Below are 18,870 nucleotides of genomic sequence, written 5' to 3'. Positions count from 1 at the left end.
TTGTTTCATTCTAAAATACTGACTTACTTTTCTATAAAGGTCTGAACTTTGAGAACAAGAGAGAAACTTAAAAAAACAAGAGAGAGAAGTGTGAAAATGCTAATGCCTGTATGAGAAAAGTGTATGAGGTGTGTAGTGTGGGGTTTTACAGCCCTAAAACATCTATAATAATTGTAAAAAAAAATAAAGCTGACTACTTCATGAATTTTGCCTATTGCGGGTTGTTTTTAGAAAGTAACTCCCGCAAATAACAAGGGACCACTGTACATTGAAAAATTTGAGTAACTTTAGAAAAAGACATCAAGAATTAGCATATGAATCTCAGAAATGGTGACATGCTGCAGTGCATGTTGAGAGAACCACACAAAACACACTGTGACGTGACAAGTCAAGTTATGGGAACATGCTTTTTACATTAAACGTGCATGCTTAAGGTTATTGCACACTAAATCCGAAAGTTTTGTCTGTCTATTCCTCTTTTTTTCTACTTTGGAGATGAGAGTAGAACAAAGTATTACTGCTTAAATTGACTCAGAAATGTTTTGCATTTTTTCGTAATGGATTAATACTTGTTCAAAGTTGTTTATGTGATAAATTTTTCGCATATGAATACAAAAAAAAAGCATATGTAATTTTTGTGTGATAGTCATATTGTAACTTTAGTGTGCAAAGATCGTTACTGTGAGAGGTAGATTTAGGTTAGGCTATAGGTGCACATGTTAATAATGCACAATATAATAGGTAATTTAATAAATAATACAAATAATGATCATTTCTAGCAACAAAAAATTGTGCATGTGTCTGATCCACTACATCATCATGCTACAAGAGGACACACTCCCTTTTGATAAAGTGGCTGAGTGTATTCATAGCACATACTGTATGTTACCAAAATATAAGCTATGACATAATCATTTAATAATCAAAATTTTAGTAAAGTTTCAGTTAATTAAGGTTTGGATCACCCAATACTTATCCCAAGTAAAGCAAACGCTCTTCAAATACAACACAATAGTGACAAATGACAAATATTTCTGTAAAAAATAAATGAAAAGACATTCTATTTGTGTTTCTCTTCTGTGATTCTTCTTGTTAACCCCAGGTGTTGACAGTTAATGATTAACCAGCACTTAATAATCAAAACATTAACTCATTAATCAGTGTTATGTTTAACACTCATAATGTAGACAAAGCGCCTGTTTACATCTGCTTACTTCATGCATTTTTTCTGATCAGGTAGATGTCATTTCTGTAAACAGTTCCATTTACATTTGATCACATGAATGTGGTCGAATGTAAATATGATTAAGCTATAAATGTTATTTGACATACAATTTATTTTAGATGCAGGCTGCAAATTGTCACTTTACAAAGGTAAAATGTTTTATGTTGCGGAAAGGGGGTTATACAGAAATGAATGTAAACCTTTAACAGATTTTAATGATGCCCTGCATTTATCTGTATGACAAAAATAGAATATAATTCAGCCTTAATGACAGTAATCACTCCATGAATACTTTCATTAAGGCTGAATTATTCACCCATTTGTGCCCACATTGTTCTGAACGGTTTCATGAATGTAGCTTTAAGTGTCCTATATCAAAATTATTTTTGCATTTATTTTCTCTAAGTTTTTTATATATTTCTAGAAAACCATACTTGAATATGACTATTGTAAAGTGAATATCTTGATAAAGTTGCTGGCTGCTGGCAAATGTTTGGAATTCTAACTCAAAACAACTACTTTCAAAAGAACGATTAAAAAAATAATTTATATTGGTAATGCAGTAGTCATCATTTGAAGTGGATCAAAAATGTCCAAAGTCCAAAAAAAGTCCATCATTGAAAGTTTTTTATTCACTTCAAATGTTACTGTCATACTGTTATATACTTCTAATTGTTAGCAGTGTACATTTGATTAATCAGACCACACCAGATCTCCACATCAAGTCTTTATTTGTAGCATGTTCTTAAATCACCTGGTTCAATGTCCTGTAAAGGATAATGACTGCCACTGTCTTACAAGGTAGTACGCAAGCCTCCTTGTTGGCAATATAATAATGTAGTAATCATGGAAAGGATATGCTTTATACTAACAGCTGTCACAGCATTATATTTATGTCATCAGTACCAAGTCGTAAAGCATTAAGACCCATGTTGGTCAATATGGAAGATTTCAGCGCTGCCATCTGTGCTTGTATGTAGTGCATAAATAGTGCTATAACTTCTGCACTGAATCATATTGTAATGGATTGCATTTGCTTAATCTCCAAACTTACCATTTTTTATAAGTACAAAGTCATAAAATGTTCAATTCTAACAGAACTCTTCATACTTTACAGTAAAAAAAAAAAAAAAAAAAAAAAAAACCTGTTACATTATTAACAGGAAGGTTTCCTATATTTTAAATAACTGTGTAACCTTTGATTTTGAAAAAGTACTTAGCTTTATATATATATATATATATATATATATATATATATATATATATATATATATATATATATATATATATATATAGCTGTTATGAATGAATTTTAGTGGAGCAGGTTGTATTGTAAAACTGTGCCTTACTGTAGCAACACTTTTCATGGAACAAAAATTCCACCAAGTGCAACAAAAAAGAAACATTCAATTACAGCCATTCAGAAGTGCATAATAGTGCACTGCACTCCCAACAAAATGGTGAGGCTCAGAATCTAGTTAATATAAAATAAACATTTTTTAATTTATTAATGTACATGATGAGTGACTGATATTTTTGTGTTTTACACTGTTACTGTTGTAATGTTAATTAAAAATTTTTTCAAGATCTGCTACTTTTATCATGGCAATAAATGTAACATAAAATGTTTTCAAATTCTCGTCAGTAGAATTTGACATGGAGTAAAGCACATAATCAGTACCTACGGTGATCAGTGTCATAGTATGATGTTGTTCAGCCACGAGAAATATAAAACATTTCTAAAATAAAAAAGGCACAACACGCTCATGTTGGTGTCATCTATCTGGCAACCTGCGTTTGCGTGAAATCGTCAGAGGGGGAGCTGGAAAAAAAGTGTTTTGAGCAGCCCTGCAGAGTTAATTACAAACCTGCTTCAACACTTTACCTGTACTGTCGTTTCAAACAAGCCTCAAGGAGTTTGTGTTTGATCAGGTGTGTTTAATTAGGGGTAAAGCTAAAATCTTTGCTGTATCTGAAATTACCTCCCCCTTTTATTCTTCCCTACATTTGTCCTCTAATGTAGTCAACTAAAAGGAGTGAATAGAACAAGAGAATTGTGTTCTTTGGTTTGTGTTCTTCTGGTTAAAAAATCCCTCAAACTCGGTCAGACCATGGCTGCATCCGAAATCACCTGTAGGTACTGCATTTTAATTTAAATGTACTACTTGACCATCAGAAAAGTACATTTTATACTGTATGATTGTAAGTAGTATGAATTGAACTCAGATATATTACATCCACCATTTTGTTATCATCTCGTGACCTACCCGCTTCAGTTGCCGCTTCTCTCCCATTCACGGTGCATCATGGGATAGCGTAGCGTCCATAGGATGCACCTTTCAGAATCGTCAGAAGTAGTAGGTTATCCGGGTACTTCTCACATTCTATGAATTCAGACATACCACTTGGCTTGCACTGTTTTTAGCATACTATATAGTATGGAATTTTGTGATTTCAGACACAGCCATGTGATCAGATTACACCTTAACATACTATAAAAAGTGTAACACACTTTTTGCCACCTTTAAGCAATTTCTTAAATTACTTATAAGATCTAATTTTTTCTTAAGATTTTTGTAATTACTGGTTCTATTTGGCCATTCTTTCTGGTTCAGAAACTGGCTCACCAGTTTGTTTATTTGTGTACCACAGCACAGGTATTTATTTGTCACATATCAAAAATTGACCGAATTGACATTCATGAATTTATTTTAGTCTATTTTCTTATGTAACGTATTTCCACACATATGCATAAAACCTGCACAATTAATAAACTGTTTAAACATGCGTTTGAAGCATAATAAGAGTTCATTTCAGTGTTTTAGAGCACATTATACATTCTAAGCACTCATCTTAATGTTTAGCACGCATCCTTTACACTGTTTTGCCCTGAGCGTGGCTAGCAGGCTTATTAGTTCATCATACCTACGGATTTAGAGCTGAATCCAGCCAGATGTTATCCATGTCATCTGCTGAAATGGAGGAAAAATACAACGGATACTGATCTGTTGACCTGCACAACTGCTAATACATCCAGTCGTGCTAATGGAAAGCAGAGAGACCGTTATATGAACTCTGTGCTCAAAGGCAAGTGCTTAAAACTGCAGAATCTCACACAAAAGTTCAAATATCACAAATCAGTCACTAGAATGACTGATGATTATGGTACTGATCCTCTAACAAATATACACATTATCTGCTCAAATATTTGGATATCTTTATTTTATTTTAATGCAGAAGAAAGAAACATTTACTTTAATGATTTGTTGAATAGAGCTTTGTTGAATACAAAATAACTGTACTCATGCTTTTAGGGCTAAGTGCTAACTGTAGAAAAATGTGGTCCAGGTTTTATTTTATTTTCCATATGCGATTTGGATCTAGCTTTTTTCTTGTGTGAACACCACATGGAATGTTAGCCTTTTGAATCTGGTTTGGGGTACTTTTAAATGTGGTAATACATCTGATACAGGTTAGATGTTGTGTAAGGCAATCTCAGTCTGAACAGTCAAATCAGAATTTAATAGACTTGTATGTCATTCATCACAACCCTGCACTTACAGGAGTCACTTCAAAGATTTTACATTGCACTTCTTTGGTCATTCATTAAATATTAAATAGTGCACTGCAAATTTTAGATAGTAGATTTAACTACCTTAGAGTTAAAATTAACACTCCCTCAGAGTTTATATGGGAACCACTATAAAAGTGTTGAAAACAACACTTTTGAAAGAGTTAACATTATCAACTCTCAGAGAGTGTTAATTTGCAAACTCTTATAGTGTAAAACATCTGTTAAATTTACGGAAAAAAAACCCAGCAGCTGTGGTTGCCAGAATGTTTCTGTAAAAAATACATAAGGTTTATAGAACTGTTCAAATTAATGTAAAATAACCGTATTTCATAAACAATGTTCAGTTCACAAAATCTTAGATTGGTGCACAAAAATGCAAAGTCATTAGATGCATTAATGTGTTCATATGCATTTATAATTAACAAACAGATTTTCACTGCATTAGAAACTATACATTTACCTTTAAACACAAGAAGATGCAGCACAGCATCCTTTACGCTTAGTTCATCTTGAATTTGAACACAGACGGTACTATCCTCCACAATGGTGACACAAAAACTGTTTTGCTGTTGTTGTTTTTTTTCCTTTCTTGATTTTAAGGAAAAATATTGGTAGCTGTGGTTGCCAGTAATCTACTGTTTTTAACATTTTACATTCATAAAATCAATCTACAGAATATTTATCTTAAAAATACATTTCACAGTCTGTACTTTTCATTGAACACATGGATGTACAATCAATGGAGTGTTAAAACAGCCTGATCTCACAATGAAACGCAACCATTCTGACATATTGTCTGAAAAGTAGCTAATTCGTACAAATTCATACAATTTTATTTGTATCAAAATGAACTATTTTGCCTCAAAACCATACCCCAAACACACCCCTTGATGATAAGCAAATAAAATGAGATAGTACAGATTAATACTAATAAGCCACAAAAAAGTTATGATAATAAAGTGATAGCTCTATAGAAGGTAGATTTAAGAGGTTGCATTTAAATTCAAATGAGGTATTACAAAATGACAACAAAATATAATATTATATATTATACTATATAACTTCCAACTTATCCAGCATATGTTTTTACACAGCAGATGCTCATCCAGCTGCAACCCATCTCTGGGAAACATCCATACACAGTCATTCACACTCATACACTATGGACAATTTAGATTGCCCAATTCACCTGTACCGCATGTCTTTGGACTGTGGGGGAAACCAGAGCACCCAGGTGAAACCCACGTGAACACAGGGAGAATATGCAAACTCCACACAGAAATGCCAGCTGACCCAGCCGAGGCTCAAACCAGCGACCTTCTTGCTGTAAGGCGACAGCACTACCTACTGCGCCGCCCATTATATGTTCTGTTATATATTATTATATATTATATAGTTGTTTTGTATTTTCCCTAACACATTATTTTGGGGTGCGCGACACGGTAGGACAGACGGTTGTGCTGACATTACTCAGACAGATTTAAACAAAATAATATTTAGATATATAGTTGAGGACATGTTGCCATTGTCTCTCACAACAACATTAAAATAGTGTAGATTATTGTACAGTGTTTTATATTTATTTTATAGTCATTTGACAATTTTTTTAATTAACACAATAGTTACTTTGCCTGGTAATAAGTTATTTTATAATTATGTAACTCAGTTACTGACTTAGTTACTATTTGTAAGAGTAGCTAGTAACTATAACTAATTACTATTTTAAAGGAAAATTCCCTACGCTTGTTTCCAACATGAAAATCATTTACTATTCTTGAGTTCATGCATAAATCTGGCTGAATCCTAAGGGTTCACTTACTTATTCCCACAGCTGAGCAGAGAGAATAGAAAGAGAATAATATAAATGACAATGTCAGCCCGGCAGAATATTATCCATTTCAGATTAATCTTTTCTCTTTGCATGTCCTGTCACTGCTTCAGTTGTAAATGTGTGTGCTGGGGTTGTCATGTGAGTTCAGTTTGAGATTAGTTTAAGTCATAACTGGCCTTTCACTGTAATGACTACATGACCCTGTCACTCAGTCTGCCTTTGCAAAATTACTTCCAGGAATTTTAGACCCCTCTGTTAAGCTCATCCTTGTTATTGGAATTAGTCTTTTTTTCTTCTTCTTCTTACTTTTTTTTTTACTGGAATATAATACTCTTAATGTTGGATCTCACTCTTCTCTCTGTCTACCAATCCGCAGGAATTTTTGGATGGGTCCAACTGAATATTGAATTGATATTATAATAATAAGATGAAAGTGGTTGAAGCTTGGGTAGATTAAATTTGGGGCATTGGATGAAATATAGCAATAGTAACAATTCATATTTGGGTTTTTTTTATCTGTGTGAAATGAAATAGACGAGGCAGTGGCGCAGTAGGTAGTGCTGTCACCTCACAGCAAGAAGGTTGCTGGGTCACTGGTTCGAACCTCGGCTCAGTTGGCTTTTTAGTGTGGAGTTTGCATGTTCTCCCTGCCTTCGCATGGGTTTCCTCCGGGTGCTCCGATTTCTCACACAGTCCAAAGACATGCGGTACAGGTGAATTGGGTAGGCTAAATTGTCCGTAGTGTATGAATGTTTGCGTGGATGATTCCCAGAGAAGGGTTGCAGCTGGAAGGGCATCCGCTGCGTAAAAACTTGCTGGATAAGTTGGCCGTTCATTCTGCTGTGGCGACCCCAGATTAATAAAGGGACTAAGCCGACAAGAAAATGAATGAAATGAAATATTTATATTTCTCTATGAAATAGCAGACCTGGGGCCTCATGTATCAACGCTGCGTAGTGCGTACGCACAAAAACTTTGCGTACGCCAGGTTTCACGCTCAGAATCGCTTACGTTTGGATTTACTAACAATGAACTGAACGTGGGAATGTGCGCAGCTTCACGGCAGCTTTTTGGCTGGCGTACGCACATTTTTTGTGCGTGTCTGTTTTATTTCCATTGGCGACTCCTAGAGGCAGTTGTGTTAAATTGCTCTCTACAAAGTGTCTGAGCCTTGCAATGGCAGCTGTATGAGACGGGTTCATCTAGTAGGTATGTAAGGTTTCCATACCATACAGTTGACAAGCTAAACATTAAAGCACAATTTGCAGCGGTCGCCTGTTTTCCCAATGTAATCTGAGCGATCTACCGCATGCACATTGCTATAAAGACACTATCTGAAGATGAATTTGAGTGCGGGAAACATTTCCATTCAGTAAATGTGCAAATAAAATATGATGCACAAACTTATTGATGATTCCTACTTGTCTATCTCGTTGATAAATAGTGGGCAAAATCTGATATGTAGCGGGGAAAAAAAAGAAGAAAGAGTTCATCGGACGCTGGATTCGAGGCAAGTTTATGCTCGAACGTGTCATTACATGATCATATGCGTCTTACGAGGTGCGCCACAGAGACTGCTAAGGGTACTGCAACATTTTACTGATATAAACCACATTATTTCTTTTTTTTTTAATGCAAAAAAAAAAAATGCACTGAACTTTAATTCAGTGCGATGTTCAGACCCAACTGTGTTAACCGCATCAGCTAAACTCTCCCACACTCTATTTTTTTCTTTTGTTGTTAATTCCGGAGAACAAACTTGCAAATAACACCGCTTTTCTCCGGTCTACCTCCGAAAGCAGCACCTCCAATTCACATTCTGTTCAAAGTTTCTCTTTTTGCTTGATTTTGCCTTTGCTTTTTCGTTGGGTTTTTCTATTAGCATAGTCATTAGCATATTCATATGGGGGAGGAGGCAGGGAGGGGTTTTGTGCTCATGCATGTTGCGCTCAGTTTCACGTTCATTCGGATGTACAAAAGAATATGCGTGAGATTTGGCGTACGCAGTGTTTCATACATCTGAATTTTTTTCTGCGTACGCACATTTACAGCTTTATGCGTACGCAATGTTTTAGTAAGATTTCCATGCAAGTCTTCGTACATGAGGCCCCAGGGCATTGTTTTCATACTTTGAACTTTTCTGTGTCTGAAAAAATTCTGGTGCATATCTGCTGCTCTAATACAAGTTTGTTAATAAACAAACAAATAAATAAGTAAATACTAAGGTCTTTGAACCCAACTATTAAATCAGAAATACTATAAGAAAAATGAATAATCAGGAAAATCGACATTTTATGTTCACGTGCATGATAAATACTTATTTATTGATACTTTTAATGATTTATCGTTACAACTATTGAGTGTGCTTACATGGACACCAATAATCCGATTTTAATCCGATTAAGACAATACTCTGATTAAGAGTCTTCCCTGTAGAAGTCATAATCGAACTAAACAGAAATGGAATTAAGACATGTGGAGTATGCCGAATTTAGTCGCATTATTGAAGTGCAGTACAAACACATAAACATCCTAATCAAACTATTACCAACATGTAAGACTTTTTGCTGCGTTTTGCAACAGGATATTCCATACACACTGCTGTTTGACACTAGGGCTGCACAATATTAGAAAAAAACTGACATTGCGCATATTTTATTTTTCTACAATAGATTTTGCGATATGAACACAGTTTTACAAGATATTTAAAGGGCACTATTTGATGGTTTTTGGGGAGTATTCAGGTATTGAAATTGAATAATAACAATGCAAAAAATTCTTACATGGCTTTCTTTTATTTGTAGTCCAAATATCTAAAAAAAATTTTTAGATTAATTAATTAATATTTTCAGTTTTAACATTCAGATGAACTAAGGCAAAAATAAGATTTTTCTTTAAAACAAACAAACTTATCTGTCAGTGGGGTAAGTTAAATAATCTTGTTTTCGCTTTGAAATGTAGATATTTGGACTAAAAACACAGACAAAAATTCAAAGTTATAAAAAGTTTTTTTTTTTTTTTTTTTTCCATAAATCTTATAAATACGGTGATCAATTTCAATTCTGTAGCTCCTGGTCAACAATAATACAGACTTAACATTGAATATCTTGCGATGTGACTATTACAGATGTGTACATTGTAGTGTCAAAAATTCGTGTGGTATCAAAAAATCTTCTAAAACACTAGTCCTTATTTTGTACTCGCATCCAATACCTCAGTTTGTCATGGGGGCATGACTGATATGTTCCTGAATGAAAGTAAAACTGCTGAACTGCAGTTAAAGTAAAAATAAAATAAAAAGAAACACCTGAAATCACATGAAACTCCAGAGGAAACGTGGATAGTGTGGTGGCACAATGACATTAATCAAACTATTTGCTATAACATGTAAAATGGGATTATGTAAGAAACATTCAAAAAGCAACTCATGTAAAGACCTTAATCGTATTATTGTCTTATTCAGATTAAGAATAATTTGATTACTGATGTCCATGCAAACATAGTCAATGTAATTTGTTATGATGCACAGACCTTCATAATGCATAACATTATTTCTTTCATTTCTATTTGCTTGGTGTCTTCAAATTTAACATAATAACTTATAATATAGTGCATTGAGTGTATTATGTAAAATGTATGCTTGAGTCTTTGCTGTGTGACAAAATATCAAGTCAAGTAGTGCAAAATGCTGCTGCTCACATGCTGACGAATATTTGCAAACGTGAGCACATTACCCCTTCTTTACTCTCTTCATTGGCTCTCCGATAGATACAGAATTGATTTTAAACTACTTTTGTCTGTTAATGCAGTTAATGGTCTTGCACCTTCATATTTATAAGAGATTTTAAAGGAATAGGGCTATACGTTCATCAGGTCAGTTGTTGCTAGAGGTCCCTAAATCTAGGTAGAAACCATGGGGGGATCGTTTATTTGCAGTAGCAGATCTAAAGCTATGGAACACCTTGCCTTTAGAACTTTGCATCATTGCACATGTGGCAATATTTAAAGCTAACTCAAAACCTATTTATTTAGACTTACTTTTGTTCGTTAGTACAAATATGGTTTTATTAGGCTGGCTTGTGTAGCAAGCCAGACTATTGTTATCCTATTTTTCTTCTGAGACTAAAAATTAAACTCTATCTCCTCCTAGAGCTTTCAAGCTATGACCACCAAACTCACACCAGACCTCCAAACTGGTCTGACTCGGGTTGCTATATCTTTTCCGACTGATCCGACTTTCGGTTTTCCGAAAAACGTCCTGGGACCGTTGGAAAAATCCCATTGACTTAACATTGGACCAATCTTTGTGACCTTATAACTCTGCATCATGCACTTCTAACTGGGCTCATTTAACTCAGACTACCTAACTGCCAATAACTGATGAGCTTTTAACTTTCTGGCCACACCCTAGCATCCACTTTTGGGACCCTAGAAACTGTCCCATAGACTTCCACTGCAAAAGACTCTCATTGACTTTACATTGGGTCAAACTTTGTGAGCTCATAACTTTACATGAAACTCGCACAGACTTTTAACTGGGCTCAATTAACTCAGACTACCAAACTACCAATAACTGATGAGCTTTTAACTTTCTAGCCACACCCCTAACAACCAGATACGGCACTCTAGCAACGATCCCATAGACTGCCATTATAGAGGTTCAGACTGATATCGTCGTGATGCAGTGTGATAGAGACATGTGTTGCTTTTAACTGTTCATACTGGCAAGAAGCTTTGATACATAATCAGTCTAAACTGTCAATCAACTCTATAGCAACAAAACAGACTAACCTAGCAACGATTTAACAGCAGCTATATCTTAGTATCAGAACATCTTACTTGTTTGACTCATGCTAGCACACCATCTATCTATCTATCTATCTATCTATCTATCTATCTATCTATCTATCTATCTATCTATCTATCTATCTATCTATCTATCTATCTATCTATCTATCTATCTATCTATCTATCTATCTATCTATCTATCTATCTATCTATCTATCTATCATGCTAATTCATGCTAGAATCATCTTTTCATACTTTTTAAAACTGTTTAAACTAAATAAACTATTACCATCAGGCTTTCACAAGCCTGCCTCAAAGTTTGTCCTCAAACTTTAAGAATCTAGTTAACATTTGTGTTCTTATAATTTTATGTGTTTTAATGTTTAAGGTTTTGTTTTTAAGACTGTAAAGCACTTTGGGCAGCCTCCTGGTTGTAATAACGTGCTATATAAATAAAGTCTGATTGATTGATTGAAGTAGTATTTGTTTATTTTAATATTTATCCTTCAAAACCTTATTGGATGATGTCTTCTAAACATCTTGAGAACTGTGAAAAATATATTTACAATCAAATCTCTGCTTAGAGGACTGCTAAATTTTATCCAAAATTAGTCAATAGCGTAGGCAGCATGCTAATGTTTGGTGATTTTATCATGCTGGGAGATATAAATTGGGATTATCACACTTTTTTTTTATGCCAAATGACACATACATGTATTGACTAGTATGATTTAGATCTCATAAAGTGGGGACCATATATATATATATATATATATATATATATATATATATATATATATATATATATATATATATATATATATATATATATATATATGTGTGTATATATACAGTTGAAGTCAGAATTATTAGCCCCCCTAAATTATTATACCGCTTGTTTATTTTTTGCCCAATTACTGTTTAAAGGAGACAATATTTTTCAACACATTTCTTAACACAATAATTTTAATAACTCATTTCTAATAACTGATTTATTTTATCTTTACCATGATGACTGTAATATTTTATTTATTTATTTATTTATTTTAAATAATATTTTATTAGATATTTTCAAGACACTTCAATACAGCTTAAACTGACATTTTAAGGCTTAACTAGGTTAATTAAGTTAACTAGGCAGGTTAGGGGAATTAGGCAAGTTATTGTATGACAGTGGTTTGTTCTGTAGATTATCGAGAAAAAAATATAGCTTAAAGGGGCTAATGATTTTGTCCCTAAAATGGTACATAAAAAAATTGCTTTTATTCTAGCCAAAATAAAACAAATAAGACTTTCTTCAGAAAAAAAAAATATATATTATCAGACATACTGTGAAAATTTCCTTGCTCTGTTAAATATCTTTCGAAAAATATTTAAAAAAGAAGAAAACAAATGTAAGGGGCTAATAATTCTGACTTCAACTGTATATATATGTATATATATATATATATATATATATATATATATATATATATATATATATATATATACAGACAGACAGACAGACAGACAGAGAGACAGAGAGATAGATAGATAGATAGATAGATAGATAGATAGATAGATAGATAGATAGATAGATAGATAGATAGATAGATAGATAGATAGATAGATAGATAGATAGATAGATAGATAGATAGATAGATAGATAGATAGATAGATAGATAGATAGATAGATAGATAGATAGATAGATAGAGTGAGTGGAGTGAGTGAGTGTTTGGAGTTTTTTGGGGTCTAACTGGAATATGTGATCCTACAGATCCTACCTCTTTCACAGATAATGCTAACTTACATGCTTCAGTTTATATCAGTTTAAACATTCCAGTTTGAGACAAAACCAAAACTCAACAATGGCATTCATGTGTATTTCTCTCTCATCTTTTCGTCTTTTTTGTTTTACAGAAATGGACAGTCAGGAGATCTCAGATGCCACCAAACCGTCCACCCCATATCCATTGTTTCTTCCTGTGACTTATCAGGTTTGGGATGCTGACTACTTCTTGCTGAAAGAGGCCGGCCAGGACATCATGCGCAACTCCAGCATGCAGAGCCACACACAGCCATTTGTTGTCCTCAAAGCGCAGCGTCTCCCAGTTATCAATGCTAGCTACTACCAACTCTCTACCAAACGAGAGATCCCTCTGGATCTAGTGCAGTCAGTTCAGTTATTCCGACCTTCTCCACCAGTTTTCTCTCTGAATTGGAGAGTCCAGTCCTTTGTCCTGACTCGGTGGGTCTATTCATCTTCTCCCAAAGTGCGAGTTTTGTTTTATGTGGCTGGGAGAGACTGGGACAGAGGAGAAAAAGGAACGAAAGACGAGCTGCCGTGCGTAACTGTATATGCCTTCTGGCAGACCCAAGAGGTCCGTGGCTCCTGTGTAATTGGAAATGATCATGGGACCTGCATGGCAGAGGTTGATGCTCCTGCTGGCTGGTTTAACCAGGTTGAGGGCAGTTCCAGTCGAGAAAGACTAGGGCCGACCCAGGGGAATCCTGTGGAGCTGTATTACCAAGCCCGACCTAGTGCTTATGGACCATGCACTGCTATTGGGGAGGAGAGCAAGCGATGGGATTTGGGTGGGGGGAATGCTGGCCAGCCCCAAGCTGAATACATGCCAGTGACCCCCATGCAGAGGATTGGGAGTGTTCGGCTCCTGCAAGTGAAACAGGGGGCCATGCCAGTGTCTGTGCTCAGACTAAGAGAAGCCGTGGTCATCCAGACCTCCTCTAAACCACTTAAAAAGACTGATATAGCCTCCTTTTATGTTTACGTCAAGAACTCTGCAAACCTAGACACCTTCTCCCTCAGGTAAGTCTCACCTGTAAGGTCAGGCTAAGATCTCTGTGTAATGTGTGACAATAATTGCTTCACTTTGAGTTCTCTATTTGGACAGTACATAGAAAACCACTTTATGTTTTAATGGAACAGTTCACCAAAATAAAAAAAAAATAAAAAAATCGTTCACCATTTCTCACCCTCCATTTAGTTCAGACCCATCATAGTAGCTTTTTATGCAAAAGAGTATATTTGGTAACACTTTACAATAAGGTTCATTAGTTAATGCATTTACTAACATGAACTAATCATGAACAACATTTGTACAGCATTTATTAATCATAATTGAACATTTACTAATGCATTATTAACATTTAAGTCCATGCTTGTTAACATTAGTTAATGCACCATATGAACTAACAATGAACAACTTTATTTTCATTAACTAACGTTAAATAACATTAACAAATACAGTAGTAAAGGTATTGTTCATTGTTTGTTCATTTTAATAAATGCATTACATAACAATAACTAATGAACCTTATTGTAAAGTGTGACCGAATATTTTGATGAATTGTTCAAAATATCTTCTTTTTAAAAAGAAAAGTGTGTGTGTTTATATGGTAAGTAAATTTTCTTTTTGGGGAACTTTGATATTTCTTTGAAAACATAGTATGATATTTCCTCTTTGGGTTTTGTTTGTTTGTTTGTTTTTGCTTTCCTTTTAATTTTCAATATTCAGTATTTAAATAATTTTATCCCAAGATACATATACAGTCACATCGACACAATTCTAACATATTTGGTTGTATACACCAACTCTATTGATTTGAAATTAAATGAATAAGATGCTTTAACTGCAGACTGTTAGCATTAATTTGAGGGTATTCACATTCAAAACAGGTGAACGGTGTAAGAATTACAACAGTTTGCATATGTGCCTCCCACTTGTTAAGGGACCAAAAGTAATGGGACAGAATAATAATCATAGTTCAAACTTTCACTTTTTATTACTTGGTTGCAAATTCTTTGCAGTCAATTACAGCCTGGGGTCCGTTTTTCGTACGTGGATTACTCAGTTAGCTGGATTTGGATATTGACGATTTGACACGATCCAGGATCGTTTCGTTCTTCAAAGCTGATCCGAGAGTTGTTGTCATAGCAACAGTTCTGCTAGGTCAAACCTGATCGGGAGCAGGTTCAATTTTATATGAACAGGATTAGATTGGGTCAGTTCAAGCAAAGATATACAGAAAGTGTTCTGAATTCTGATATTGTCTTACAGTAGTAGTTATATACACTTGGGAAAAGAGTAAATATTTTTTAAACTATATATATATATATATATATATATATATATATATATATAAAGTTATAGTTATTAATAAAATAAATAAAGTTATACAAATTAATAAAACGTATGCAATCTGCACCCTCAAAATGAAAGTACAAAGACTGCCACCTGGTGCTGCACAGAGAAAACTTATTGATATGAACTTTTAGATCGCTTAGTACAAATTGTGTATAATAAACATGCACAATATGTGACTTTTTTTTAAAGCAATAATACATTTATGCAGTCATGAACATGTTTTGATAGTTAATATACCGGTGATTTGATGCTTCACAATAGTTGCAGACGCCTTTACCAATATATCAAAATGCTTTTGTAAACAGCCAGTTATTCTTTACACCGATTAAAAAAAATGGCTACTATAATAAAGAAAATCTTTTCTAAATGTAGAACTAAATACATTGATATGCACTGAAATACATGATGAGTACACTTGACACATGAAAGTGTAAAGCCTGCAGCTCACAACAAATGTGGAAAGCTATTGCGTGTCATATTTAACAAACGGTTTACTGCTAATTTGATGTAATTTTGCTCACATGGATAATTGAATATTAATCAGAGGATGTCACTACGCTGCTGTGCCGTCAGCCAATCGTTGCATTGCTGATCATGATTTCGAGGATCGATAGATCTGTCCTTCAATACACACGCAGCGATCAGTTTATCCAGACATTCTAATCTGATTCGCGAACTTGTTTGAAGAACCAAATTAGCGAGAGATCAGTTATCAAGATTAAAAGATCCAGGATCTGCCAAATCATCTTAGATCATTTAAGCGAAGTATGAAGAACAGACCCCTGAAGTCTGGAATGCATAGACATCACAAGACGCTGAGTTTCATTCCTGGTGGTGCTCTGCCAGGCCTCTACTACAACCGTCTTCAGTTGCTGCTTGTTCTTGGGGCATTTTCTCTTCAGTTTTGTCTTCAGCAAATAAAATGCAAGCTCAATCGGATTCAGATTAGGTGATTGACTTGGCCATTGCATAGCATTCCACTTCTTTCTCTTCAAAAACGTTTTTGGTTTATTATGCAGTATGCTTTGGGTCATTCTCCATCTGCTCTGTGAAGCACTGTCCACTGAGTTTTGAAGCATTTGGCTGAAAATGTGCTGATAATTTTGCCAGAAACTCAGAATTCATCCTGCTGTCAGCAGTCAGACCGTCAGTAAATGCAAGAGAACCAGTTCCATTGGCAGCCATACATGCCCACACCATGACACTACCACCACCATACTTCACTGCTTAGGATCATGGGCAGTTCCTTTCATTCTCTATGCTCTTCCCTTCCCATCACTCTGGTATAAGTTGATCTTTGTCTCATTTGTCCATAGAATGTGGTTCCAGAACTGTGAAGCTTTTTTGGAACTTTAATCTGGCCTTCCTGTTTTTGATTCTCACCAATGGTTTACATCTTGTGATGAACCCACTGTATTCACTCTGGTGTTGTCTTCTCTTGATTGTTGACTCTGACACACATACACCTACCTCCGGGAGAGTTTTCTTGTTCTGGCCAACTGTTATAAGGGGTGTTTTCTTAACCAGGGAAATAATTCTTCGGCTGTCTACCACAGTTGTTTCCATGGTGATTCTTGTCTTTTGGTGTTGCTGAGCTCAAAGGTGCGTTCTTTTTTTTTTAAAAAAGAATGTCCCCAAACTGTTGTTTTGGCCACAATAATGGCCTAATGTTTTTGGTCTCTCTCTCTGATAGATTTGTTTAGTTTTTAGATGTGTTTTACATTTTCAGTTCAAATGTAGCCTTGGTTTAGTCTAGTCATCTATGTTTAGACTTCTGTTGGACATCTTTTAAACAAAATTAGTTGTTAGTTTTCTGAGAATCAACCATAAAACAAGCTCTATTCTATATAAATGCCCAACCACAGTTGTAATGCCTTATGAAAAACATAGCAATACACTGAAAAATGCTGTTAACAGATTATGCATTTTCCTGAAAATACCAGTAATATTTACATTCTTCTTAGAAGCAGTGCAGATTATTGGTGTGGATTGGACAAATGTATGTGATGAAAATAACGCTCAGTGGTATTCTGAGCATTGGTCTGGGGTCATCATGGCAATAATGTCTGCAAAGCTCATTGTGCAGATTTGAGAGTCTAGCTATATATGACTGAAAAAAAGACAGGCCTGTTTAATCCCTCAGATTACAAACAAAGACACGCTGTGAACAAACACATTCTCTTTGCTTCCCTCGCTCTGAATGCTTTGGTTGCTCGATTCATTGTAATGCTGTTCTTTAAAAAGCATGTCTAAATAGGGTGCCGCTGCTTGCCTTGGATTGAGAAGGTGAGCAGCATTTAAGAGCCAAAAAGGGTTTAGACAGAATTAGCCTCTACTGAAATGTCAATGACAAAAAAGGATGTTCTAATTGATGTTAAAAATGTTTAATTAAATCTTAAAATGTAAAATTTAAGTTAAAATATATATATATCTGTGTGTGTGTGTGTGTGTGTGTGTGTGTGTGTGTGTGTGTGTGTGTGTGTGTGTGTGTGTGTGTGTGTGTGTGTGTGTGTGTGTGTGTGTGTGTGTGTGCGTTACCTGCAATGCCTAGGAAATGCATTGACCTTATTGTTCAATGCGGAAGTGCGCTTGTTTTTGCGTCTTTTTTAGAACTTCCAATTCAGTTGACTATGGGACAAATGGCAAGGAATAATAAACCGCAGAAAACGAGCAAACAAGAATTTGCATTACTATACAGACAAAATAGAATGAGGTAATAAGAAAATATCAGTTTGCAACATCAAACAGCAGAACGAGCCGTTTTTAACCTCTAAAAATGAATAAAAGTGAATGAGATCGAAAGTCTCGAGCCAAAAAGATTCCAATGGCTGTGCCTGCTCGTTCGCGGAGAATAAGGAGAATAGAATGCCTGATCATTTTAGGGCAAAGTATGAAATATCAGTTTTTGTAAAGAATTTGCATACTTTTTCTATGCATTCTATACGATTCCTAAGCATGCAAAAGTTCACTTTTAGCTGGTAATTGATAATAAAGTTTGTTTGGCATGCTAGCCCAGGAGAAAGCCCTGAGCTTATAAGATTCTCAAGCCCTGGGCTCCCTCCCAATTGCAGGGCGAGAGGGGAGTTTGAGCTTAGGTAGATTTTGATGAACTCCCCCGGCTTATTTCTGGCTTATGACAGATATAGGATGGCTGAGGAGAGGTGTATTTGCTACGAGCTTGGCTATGGTGTCAATTTGGTATGTTCAATTTACTTAGGTTGCATGTTTTTTGGACTGTGGGTGGAAACCGAAGAGCCCTAGGAAAACCCATGTGAGCACGGGGAGAATGAGCAAACTCTGCACAGA

General features: G+C 35.0%; 1 protein-coding gene across 1 annotated transcript in view; it reads left to right on the top strand.

Moving 5' to 3' along the window:
* The window catches only part of LOC100332191 (transmembrane protein 132D), a 66,030-nt gene that overhangs the window by 3,338 nt on the left and 43,822 nt on the right, over positions 1 to 18,870 (top strand). Inside the window, exon 2 of the mRNA XM_087265100.1 lies at positions 13,319 to 14,225. Within this exon, the coding sequence (XP_087121226.1) occupies positions 13,319 to 14,225 (907 nt within the window). The remainder of the gene's footprint in view (positions 1 to 13,318; positions 14,226 to 18,870) is intronic.

This window comes from Danio rerio, chromosome 8 (genome assembly GCF_052040795.2).
Source record: "Danio rerio strain M-AB ecotype USA chromosome 8, GRCz13ab, whole genome shotgun sequence".
Taxonomy (NCBI): domain Eukaryota; kingdom Metazoa; phylum Chordata; class Actinopteri; order Cypriniformes; family Danionidae; genus Danio; species Danio rerio.
Note: the sequence above shows the minus strand (reverse complement) of the source record. Positions and strands in the feature narration are given on the sequence as shown.